General features: G+C 38.6%; 2 protein-coding genes across 2 annotated transcripts in view; one reads left to right on the forward strand and one right to left on the reverse strand.

Annotated features, from left to right (window-relative positions):
• Positions 1-1,134: 1,134 nt before the first annotated feature.
• On the reverse strand, positions 1,135-6,757 carry LOC136427287 (PITH domain-containing protein GA19395-like). The gene is made up of 7 exons (XM_066416097.1): positions 6,580-6,757; positions 5,374-5,534; positions 4,745-4,788; positions 3,978-4,055; positions 3,449-3,553; positions 2,702-2,810; positions 1,135-2,097 (listed from the first exon to the last, which is right to left on the reverse strand). Exons 1-7 carry the CDS (start codon positions 6,626-6,628, stop codon positions 1,996-1,998), a joined length of 648 nt encoding a protein of 215 aa, XP_066272194.1. The 5' UTR covers positions 6,629-6,757; the 3' UTR covers positions 1,135-1,995.
• Positions 6,758-7,638: 881 nt separating this feature from the next.
• Positions 7,639-12,012, forward strand: part of LOC136426570 (PAS domain-containing serine/threonine-protein kinase-like) — a 28,098-nt gene continuing 23,724 nt past the window's right edge. Inside the window, exons 1-5 of the mRNA XM_066415233.1 lie at positions 7,639-7,740; positions 8,662-8,782; positions 9,274-9,426; positions 10,712-10,790; positions 11,321-11,461. Coding sequence (XP_066271330.1) covers positions 7,658-7,740; positions 8,662-8,782; positions 9,274-9,426; positions 10,712-10,790; positions 11,321-11,461 — 577 coding nt within the window. The 5' untranslated portion in view covers positions 7,639-7,657. The remainder of the gene's footprint in view (positions 7,741-8,661; positions 8,783-9,273; positions 9,427-10,711; positions 10,791-11,320; positions 11,462-12,012) is intronic.

The following is a 12,012-nucleotide window of genomic DNA, read 5'->3' on the forward strand; positions in this document are numbered from 1 at the left end:
ATTGATGTGAGTGTGCGAATAAAAAAAAGTTTGGCAAAACAAAAGTTGCCTTCATTATGAAACCTACATGGTCAGGAAGGTTGAACAAATGACTTAACACCCAAAATATGGTATATCAAATAATGGATTCTTAATTTTTGTTTTGTAACATCTTCCTTTTTTAATGTTGGCATTCTACTACATTAGTATACGTTTTCTGAAATATCTTTTTGCAATTTATGGCATGCATTTGCTCATTTTGTAGCTGCTTTGCATAACTTATACAGTATGGTAGAAAAGTTTTTTTTTGGAAATGGACGAAAGTTGATGTGCGCGCAAATGTAATCCATATAATCAAATCAAAATGGCCTTACTTTCATTAATTAGTTCATTAGTGTATACAAATCTTAGTCTTAGGGCTTTTCATATCTGAATCTATCATTCCTTTTGGTAATCACATCAAGTGACAGGATAGTAGCATTTTGAATGTTGCTAATTTATTTGAAGATATTTTTTTTTAGTATGAAACATCAACTGTTGGTATCTAATTCCATGTTTATTATTGCTATGTAATGTAATCCTATAGTGGCTATGCGTGCGACCAATAAAAAAGTATACCCAACTTTTAAAGGTTTATAACTTATAATTTACCAACATCATTGTAAGATTTCCATAAAGTAGAACAAATATGCTTTCTATTCATTACCTAATGGCATTCTTCCAGTCATTTATCAAAGAAACTTTCGAAGAGCACTTCGGTCAGAATTGCCTTGAAGAAGGTGACAGATGGTCACCGAAACGTTGGTTGAATAAATCACTAGTCTTGGTTGTGTAAAAAGAGTCTTTTTATTCAGCACTTCTCCTTATAGTATATCTAACCTAGGCTAGTGGAAATAATTGCTCTATACTATTTTTTAGATTGAAGTTGTCATGCCTTCGAATATTAAATAAAAAGAAAGTATTCAAAAAGCTTAATGTCGTTGACTGTTTGGCTTCACTGGTAATTCATTTATTGTAGATGCAACCATTGTATGAAATTACAAAGAACTGTGACAGTGAAAACATCCATTTTTTCTCTATTTTATAAATTAAAGTCATGCCTTCGAATATTAAAGAAAGTCTTCAAAAAGCTTAATGTCGTTGAGACTGTTTCGGTTCATTGGTAATTCATTTATTGTTGTTGCAAATCATTGTATGAAATTACAAAGAACTGTCAATGCAAACATCCTGGTTGACAAGTGCAACATACATGAATGTTCCAACACTTCTAATACTTAAGGCATTGTTTCTATTCTTAACCTTAAGACAGACATCTGGGAGGACAAAAATATGTTTGGATAACAACAGAGTGCCAGTGCATTACTATTACTTCTAAAAAAAGCTATGTTCTTCGGACATATTGTTCTTGAAAGGCAGTTGAATTTTTCAATACAGCAAGATCTTAATCTATGATAGTGTTTGAGGCCAAACCAGCCTGTCAAAGCTATCACATGGTGATAAATACAGTAACAGGTCTGGAGTAGCTCTGTTTATTTTAAGCACCGGGCAAACATTCCGGTTCTTCCCATGACTTTGCTCCCAACCAAGGTCCGTGCTGGGTAGGGAGTAGCCTGGAATCCATGCTCTTTTAGCTCCAGTTCGCTCCTCTGATCGCATCCAATATGACTTTCTAGACTATGATTTTTAAGAATTTATAGTCAGTCCGTAAGCAATCTTGCTGTGAAACTTCCAACCACAGATAAAGCCCCCCTCTCACTGGACCCGCGGCACGCTGGCGGTGTCACTGCGTCCTAAACTGGATTTGTGTTACCCTTGACTTTATAATGGGAGTATGATTCAAAACGTACAAGTACATGTATGACTAAAAAGACAACAAAACACACAAAGCTTAACAAGATTTGTTTTTTGTTGATGAAATTCGTTGAGTGCTTTGTCAATTCGATCGGCCGCAGCAGTGCCGCGAGTGCAGTGAGAGGGGGGCTAATTCCCAAACATGGTCGGATTTGCATGATGGGCTTAATACACAGAATGTTGGGAGGGGTCGAATAAATCAGTCTTGTGATCTGCAGGGTTTGGCGCTAGCTCATAATTGCAAATCATCACCTCTTGTCTCTGCATCTGGAAAGAGTAAAGTTAGGTCTGCATCAATACATGTCAGTGAGTCTTTTGTTACTTAAATCATCATGGAAGTAAAAGCAATGTACATGTTGTACATACCAACCATTCATTTTGGTACAAATGATATTTGCTCTTTGTGTCAGCATGGTATACATCAATAAAAACTTTAATACAGTACAAACATGAGAAGGGCAATCCTTTTACCTTGCATTGGTGACAGTCATACTCTCAGCTTCACTTCATTTTGTACGATGTATTTCTTAGGCCACACCAATTTAATTTCTTGGTAAACGGATTTTTATCTTTAATTTTAGCAACAAAAAAATCATGAAAACAGAAGGCTGGGGTGAAAACTTGCACCTGACCCTGTTCACTCCCTGAAACTGTGTGAACCAAAGTAAAAACATTCCTATGAGATTCTGTTTTCATGTTGTTTTTCCAATCTAGCATTTTTTTTAACTTTTTTAAATTCCGTTAACCAAGAAAATAAATTAGCCTTAGTTCTATTCAATGAAATAACACCCTAAGAACAAGATGTCACGAATCTGTCTCAGTTTAGGTCAACAATGTCATGACAAAACAGTTGGAAAATGATGTTGAGTACCTCTGTAAACTCTCCACGGAGGCCGATATAGTATACTCTTGTGTTGTCAGCACCGAAGTTCCCAGGGAAGTAGATAGAAAGGTTGTGAACACTGGAGAATCTCACCACCCTGAAGGGAGAACACGACATTCAGGTTCACAGAATGATGATGAGTGGAATGAGAATGGGCTAAACTTGGGCCTGGTTTGGTTGGCAGAGGTAGGGTTTCAGTCCTTGCCTTTTCAGTATACACATCCACATACTTGTAAATACGTAGGGATGCATACCCAAGCGCCGAACTGAATCCGGACTCATAAAAACGTTTAGGTTCAGGTCCAAAAAATCTTAACTCTGTGGACCTGAACCTGAATGTGGGTTTAAGTACACATCCCTAAACTTTACCAATAGTCAAGTGAATCGATGTAAAGACTACACTACCTTTAATTACTTACTGGGATCACTTGCACTGTTGTGTCAGAACTTACCAGTGAATAAACCAGACAAGTTTTGCAAACACAAAATGTTCCTTATCGTCTTATTCTTTATTTTCCAACGCTTATTTCAACCTGTCCAGTCACTTGTACTTAACACAAGCTCAAATTCTAGTAATCCCAATTCTATGAGGCTTAGAAATGAAAGAAGAAAATGTGACAATAAAGGTTAAACCTAGAGTGCTGAAGTTTTCAGGTGTACCATCTCAAATGTACAATGTATATTATTTTGAACTTGAATCCACAGTCACATATTTAAAATATAAATAGTACCTACTTGGTGTTATACTCGACCACTCCAGCTGGGTCAGGTTGAAGTTCAAACTCCTGGTCAGCTTCCACGTGGACATCATCGAACGTCATCGCATCACGATTCTTGAACCTGACAAATAGAAGATCAATAGAATGTATCATTACAGTATTAGATAGTGAAATGTGACACACACCCCCAAAAGGACCTCAGGTATAATCTCGGGCTGTTCATGCAACTGCACGGCGACCTCGCCACGGCACGCATTCTTGGCCAAGCACACCGGGTCAATCCTATTCTTCTCGAGAAGTGTGATGGGTTCTTTTACGTGCAGAGGTTTGAGGCTTATGCCCGAAGCTCCCTCATACATGGGGCCGCCAGCGCTAGCTTTACATCACCATCCGAAATGACAAATGCAATCCCTTACAACATGTCCGACCTGGAGTCGACAAATGTATTGTGGAGATCCATAATAACGATACAATCATACCAAAGACTGGGGGAAACTGTATTGCAGTGCAACAAAGATTTGTAATAGATAAGAAAAAATGCTCACAGTTTCATGCGATCCGGGTGTGACTCGTCCTCCCCACCAATTATGATCACTCCTTTTAACTTCACCAGTCCTGTAAATCTGTGTGGGGAAAGACCAGGGATTCAATTAAATGCTGTTACATTATATTGTACAGCATTTAATTGTACAGCATTGTACAGCATTTTATACAAATATCTTATCCTGATTTTGATAATGTACAATGTTATGACACAGTACAGGAATTTGTAGGTTGTGTGTCATGGTATGAAACTCACTTCTACATGCCCACAAGAGGAGTGGACACAAAGAAGCAAGGAAAGATAAGTATTAGTGTTACTGTAATTCACTTTATCTTCACGGTAGCAAAATTTCACGGTGTAAGGAAAATGTACATTTTCACTGAACTTTGACTTCACGGTGGTGGCAAGTGATTTACAGAACGGATGTGTGAAGGAATCATAGATGATAACAATTTTTTTTCATGGTGATAACAAGTTCATGGTACAGAGGTAACAGTGAAAACAGTGAACATAAAGTTATAGTGAAAGAAACAAGAATTACAGTTTCTTTATCTTCCACAACACTCAACTCACAGCCTAGTACCAAACATTTATCAGCTACAATTTACAACAGTGTTACAGTACAAAGACTTTTTGTGGTGAGACTAAAGCATGACGGATGTTTGAATTCATTTCAACCACTCATAAATCCTTCCTAAGCTTGAACATTGTAGATGCCAGACTTTAAAATTAATAAACTGAAAACGAAAAAACAGAAGGCTGACTTACGGGATGTTGAAAAGCAACTCTTCATCTGCATCACTGTCCACATACTGTCAAATAAAAGAACAGTGTTAAAATGTGATGGTGACACACTGACCTGTCATACCTTATGGCTGAGGCAAGTGGAGAGTGTTCCTGCCAATGAGATTGTTTTGGCACTATTTCTCCTGTCAATAAGAATTTTTGGCACTATTGACAGGATACTGTAAATACAGAAATGTTCGCGGTGGTTTTATGTTCGCGGTTTTCGTGGTGAACTCTTTACCGCGGACTTAAAACCACCGCGAAAAGCTGTTCCATTGTGTGACTGTAGCGCTACTATTGTTTCAAACGTGAATCAAACCCCCCACAAACACTAGTACTCCATTTTCTTCCCACCGCAAAATGAAATCCCTGCGAACATTTCTGCATTTTACAGTAATTGAATTTTTGACACTATTGGCAGGATGTTCTAGTCAAGAAGAATTTTTGTGGGCATTACATGGTTGATGAAGTATGTTCCTGTCAATAAGCCATGCTGATACCTTAGCATCTCAGAACTTTTTTTCAAAGTACAGTCAGTATAGGTGGTAACTTAAAACCTCTCAAATTCTAAAAAGTAAAAGGAAAGTACACTTATCTGAATATATACATACTTTACTTTTGTCCAGACGTTCATTCCATGGTTTAAAGACCTCCTTCCCAGACCCCTCCACTGTTTCATTCAGACACTCCACCCTGTCCTTGTCAATCTTCATGTACAGGTTGTACTGTACGCCAACCTCCGGATCGTCGTGGTCATGGTCATGGTCATCTCCTGGGAAAAAATGGTGGTACAGTCAACATTTCATTTAAGTTAAAATCCTCCCACACCATTATTGATGTATAGGGCTGTGCCCATCTCCGATTCATAGCCCTGGGCCACACTAGTACTGTGGTGCAATCACTGCAGCAGGGGGCTAGTCCACTGGCAGTGGAGTGTGTTTAACTTCCATACTGTTTCAGAAGTATGTATACCATTTTTGTTAAGTCTTTGGTATGACTCAATGCACCTCTTGTCCAGGATGTCCTACCCGGGGCTTGAACCCCAGTCCTTCTGGTCCAAGTAATTTGAACCAGATGTGGTGAGAGGCAGAAGGCACAGACCACTACACTACAGGGACACCCCCAACATTTCATTAGGCCACACCAATTTTATTTGTTTCTTCTCCAAATGACGCCTCTCCTGTTTTTCCCATTTTCAAAAAAAAAATGGGTCACTATTCCCATTCAAAAATTTTTACTCACAATTTTACTATCTGTTCACTTGTAAAACCCAATAGCCACCAAAATAGATTATAAAGGCCTGTACATACCTAAAATGTGTGGTCACATTTTATCAAAAGTTATAATTTTTCATTCATCAAAGCTTTTTCTCAATATCAATCCATATATTACATACCAAAAGGTAATTTTGTTACTAAAATTATAGTACTAACGTTTAAGATCTAAGAAAGGGGTTCATTGCATATGTATTTATATTCACAACTAAACAAGACATTCGGGCAACAAATATTTCACAGAGGCGTAAGGTCTTCGAACTCTTGTTAGAAATATTGCCACTGCCTATAATTGGGGTGGGGCATGGTGGGGTGGAACACTGTTTGACTGACCATGCTGTCAACAACAACAACAACAACATGGAGGGGGGGGGTGTCGATGGAACACTGTTTGAGGTCTGACCATGCTGTCAACAACAACAACAACAACATGGAGCAGGGGGGGGGGGTTGTCAATGGAACACTTTTGAGGACTGACCATACTGTCAACAACAACAACAACAACAACAACAACAACAACAACATGGAGCATTGTTTACCCACCTCCGTGCCCGCCACAGCCGTGACTGTGCCCATGGCCGTGGTGTGCCATACCGTCCAACCAAAACCTCCTTGTGCAATATCTTCTGACCACAAAACTGCGATGTAACTCTTGCCCAACAGTCACAGTCACAACATGCAACAACGTGCACAGCGCAGGTCAAATGGGGTCAAATCACTCTTAAACTGGATCCATACTGTACAACGGATATGACGGAGATGTTACGTACGCTGCAACCTGGTATGAATCGCTATGGGGCGCTTCTATGCTATGCTCGGTCCAACTTTTTCCTTTGACCAAGGTTACTAGTACTGTATATATAACCTCCTTGCTTTGACTTTGGGCTAGTTCTGTGGTCAAAATGTCTAACTTAGGCCACGACAATTTGATTTGTTGCTTCTAGGAGTAGCCTCTCTACTACTACTCTCCTGTTTTTCCCATTCTGAAAAAAAGGGTCATTATTCCCATTCACAAATTTTTACTCCCAATTTTACTATTTGTTCAGATGTAAAACCCAATATTGATCATAAGTTATACTTTTTAATTTATTAAAACTATTTCTCAATATCAAGCCATACATTACATAGCAAAATGTAACTTTATTTATTTATTCATTTATTTATTTATCAAATTTCACAGAATGAAATCTGAGAGGTGTTGGCAACAGGATCGATGCATCCTTTACAAGGCCAACACCTCCAGAGTTACTGAAATTATAGCATTGCATAAAATGAGCCATATAAAGCTGAAATTTGAATAATCCTCTTATTCTTTATATTAAGTAAACCCTTATCTTCACCCAGACTATTTGCAAAAAAAAGGCTATTTTTATTTTTTTCGCCCTGTCCCTCCAATTTTTTTCTGAAAAAAAATCCGTGAAGCAAAAAATTAAATTGGTGTGGCCATATGTCCAATTTTACTACCAACATTGCATTTAAGATGACCTGAACATGAAGGTAAAAAGAAAAGTCCTTGTTTCAGTAAAAAAAAGAGAGAATCCATGTAATGAAGCGATCCCTAGCGATTCATACCAGGTTGCAGCGTACCTACCCTGTATACGATTTAGTACCGAGCGTTATTATGGCGGACCGGGATTGTTTTCAAAAACCGACAGACGGAGAAATTCTTTCCCCCGTGGATATGGCGTCACACAGGGCAGAAAGGTGAGCATAGGGCTGAAGAAATAACCGTCACAGTCTCAATTTGTATTTTTATACCTGGCAAAGTGTAGAGTTGATTAAGAAATTACAAGAACATGCATGGTGGGAGGGGGGCAAAATTTCAAATTTTTCTCTCCAACTTGTTTAGCACAGGTGTATTTGTACAACAAGTGCAGAAGTAGACCAAATAGTGTAAAAGATCGACGTAATACCTTTTAATATGTGCTCTTTTGCATGAGGACAAAACTGAAATAGCAACTTTTTTATGACCGTCTGCAACGTTTTACACAAATTAATTATTTTCAAAAATCACGTTGTTAGCGAAGAGGCGGTTAGACAACTACTAACGGACCGGCATACCTGCACGCTAACGTTGTAAAGTGCTCGAGTAACTGCTATTCGGCGTATCTTATTACCTGGATTATATGTCTTAGACCTTCATCGACGTGGTAAAGTGATCTTGGCAATGACATTATTTTAATGCCAGTCAGCTTTCAACGGGGGCTAGTCATGGGGGAAAATGTTGTCTACTCATAGCATTAGTACAAGTAGTGATGACATATGTGCTAATGATGACTTAAGGTTACATTCTTTATTACCCATGACCTACAATAATTTGATCTGGTAATATAAATTGCTAATATCATTTTCATAATCTTACCAATCATCAAATACCCTGCTGGATGTAAACAAAACAGCCATCGCTGGTATATTAAGCACTGTATATGATATAGCCGTGGCGACTCTTTAATCGGGTATATTTTGCTGTATGTCTAAAGACTCTTTTACATTACCCTCAATCTAAAAGAGTCTTTAGTTTAGACATACAGCAAAATATACCCGATTAAAGAGTCGCCACGGCTATATATGATACATCATATGCTATCCCTTTTTTTGGCAATGCCTTTGTTTATTCACATTCAGGTTAAAAAGAAGTCGGACATCTGAGAAGATGCAGGGCCCAGACCGAGGCCACAGCCTGGCCCATACCATCGCCAACCCTCAGCAGCTCTTCTCTCCCAAGATGTCCCCCATCAGGGCAATGGTATGTCCCAATTTTTATTTTTGTTTGACAATATAATACTTCAAATCTTAAAATGTTCATGGTGGTTTGATTTTTCTTATAGTTTTTCGTGGTGATCTCTTACCATGAAATCATAACACTGCCAATATTTGGCTTGTAATTCTACTATAACTTGCAAAATTATTTCGTTGTTAAAACATACTTTTTATCTTAAAATAAATCCATCACAAAAGTAAATGCATATTCAGTACTCTGCTTTTTAGCATCATTTAGGCTCTAGACTTACTTTAAGTTTAAGATGTTGTTTTTGTAGCCCATTTAGGCATGTTGAAAACGTTTAAAGATAAGTGTCTGTTTAGGAAACATTACATTCTAATTTAGCAACAAAATGTGGAGGCTTTTTTTCTGAATGTATCAGGTAGATTAGCCATATAGAACTTCTGATGTTATAGATGCCATACTTTGTACCTTGTAAAACTGTTGTGCAATAAAGTTATTATTATCATGTACAGGGAAAGTCCTGGGGCGGCAGTGGTGATGGTCCTGACCGGTTAGTGAACAGGAGTGACCTGTTTGGTACGCCGTCGTACCGGTCACCGCTAGACCTGGTCCACACACGTCCGTCAGCCATGGTCAGTCAGCACGGTAACACTGCTCCACAACAGGTACATGTAGGACTATTCTACAAAGTACATCTGCAGGGCTTAATCTAATCAGGAGAACAGGGGCGCTGCGCCCCATCCATGACCATACACCCCCATAAATTGGGGAGCAGATCTTCTGATTGACCAGAGATGCTACTAGGTCACATGTTGTGACCTGGCTGACAGTAATTTTGCCCCTCAGGAAGACTTAGAATGCCCCATCTTAACTTGAAATTCTCTAGATCTTAACCGCCCTGTTACACACCATTCCCGCGCTTGTTTTTTCCGCTCCCTCGCAATGCTCCCCCTTGCAATTTTTTCCCAGAAAAAAATCCCTGCGTGTGTGGTATTTTCGTCAATATTGGGAGAACACTAAATACAGTCAAATCTTTAAAAGTGACCACCTCGACATAAGGACCACCTGGCAAATGTATCTACTTCTCAGTGGCCCTAAGAAATTTTTCACATTAACACAAGCATTAAAAATCCTACATGTACATGTATCTGTAGTGACAACCTTTCCACATAAATCAGGTTTTATCAGTCTGTTGAGTGGTCTTCTTGGGCAGTTTTGACTGTACTACAAATAATGTAACAAATACTGTACAGAGATGATTATGAATGCCAAATGTCAATACCTCCCTTTGTCCAATGGTATGTGGTTTTACAGAAATGTCTGATAACCTACTGTCTCCATCTGAAGTTTCCCTCTCTTTTTCTATCTAGATCTTCACATGATGGAGGTCAGTTTTGACCTCTAACCTCCCTCTCTTACTGCTCACTTTTCATGTAAGCTTCGTCTCTTCTATTCTATTCTTTACTACACAGTAAAATATATGGCCTGGGCACTATGAGCTTAGATTTACAGACATTTTGTGATCAAGTGGGTTTGTCAATTTTGATGTGCAGTCTAGCTTTATATGTGTAACAAGTGTGTAATTAGTATTGATACAGTATCGCCTTTACATTAGTGAAATCAACGTAATTCTACAAACCTTCAAAACAAACACACACCGCTGTCTCTCACCTATATATACCACATTAGTTCAATTAGTTCAATGCCGAGAAGTGGCCTCTTGGCCTTGCATTGAGCGAGATCGTTAAAAAAAATAATAAAAGATAAAAATTCAGAAGCATCTGCATATTATGATCTTTATTTCTGCAATGTTGATTGAATGAATAAAGATTGAAAGATTATGAAATTGTGTAGCTGTCTTTATTTTGCAGAACCAGAACAATATTTCCCTTTTAATACAATATCATAGTGTTTTTCATGTAGTTTTAATGCATATCTGTCCCCCTGTAGGAATCTGAGCCCAGCTCTGAGACGGGTACAGATGTTCCCAAGTCCCTGCCTGAACAGGACTCCCTCGCAAAGGTCAAATGTGAGTATTGCATAACGAAAAATATCAAACTCATATGTATGTAATAGTGAAAATTGCTGATTTGCCATATGGATCAAATTCTGTGGGCGGTGGTTTGATTTCATCGATCAGGGTAGGCCCTGTTGTAACGGATTGCCTAGGTCATTACAGATGGTGACGTAAAGCCGGGCAGCCCTGTACAATGTATATGATAGAGTCACACTCACTGTCCTCAAACCGCTGCATGCAAAAAAACCAACACACTTTTCAAAATGAGTAGGGGAGAGCCAGTGTGCTAGGCTAAACACAAGCCATATATACCGCACATACCGAGGTAACTTATAGAATTTCTAGTACTTTAAAAGCATCATCCTTTACCTCCATTGAGGAGGACCAAAGAAGAAGTGAAATCAGTTTGTTCTTGATTTTCCCCAGCTGATACTACTGCCTAAGAGTTTATTTGAAAAAAAGAAGTGAATACAGATTTTACTTTTTTATTTTCATCTGATACTACTGCCTAAATATATATTTCAATACTTGTTGTGTTCCAGCGGACGGCTTGCTGAGCTTCAGTTTCGGCAGCGCCCCCTGCCACGGGTCCTTCAGCGCCGTCCCGACCTTTGACCCTGGGCTCAGCCTGTCCATGGGCACATCCTGGTCATTCAACACGGCCATGGGAGAGTCTGTATCAGGTACGGAAGGTCTCAACTTTTCATTCCAGATTCTTTCCTACCCCTGTCATCCTTTCATATTGAATTTTGGATCACACTACACATGTAGTTTAGGGTATACAACTTTTTGAACAAACCAGTTATCAGGGAAAGTGTGACCTTCAAACTTACGGATGAATCATAGATACAGTAACTTATATCTGTTACTCAAGCAACAAGATATGATTTCTGAAACAGTCAGACATTTCAGGTAGCATCAACTACTTTTTGTCAGTGACACTGAGCAAGATTTGTTGAACAGCTGGGTGATGATAGCCAGATCTTGTTCAGTGTCACTGACGAATTGTAGTGGATGTTAACTGAAATATCTGACCATTTCCAAAATCATATCTAGTTGCTTGAGTAACTGTTTTTTTACATATTTTATTACCTGTATGTAACATAACTGATGTCTGTGTTTTCTATGTTGATCTGGGTGTACTTGTTGATTATGATCTTCTGGGTCATTAAAAACTTAATAATGATAGGATAGTTTTAAATTGTCATCCTTGAATTTTGGCTGAAAGCTCTAT

The sequence above is a fragment of the Branchiostoma lanceolatum genome, chromosome 2 (assembly GCF_035083965.1).
Source record: "Branchiostoma lanceolatum isolate klBraLanc5 chromosome 2, klBraLanc5.hap2, whole genome shotgun sequence".
Classification (NCBI taxonomy): Eukaryota; Metazoa; Chordata; class Leptocardii; order Amphioxiformes; family Branchiostomatidae; genus Branchiostoma; species Branchiostoma lanceolatum.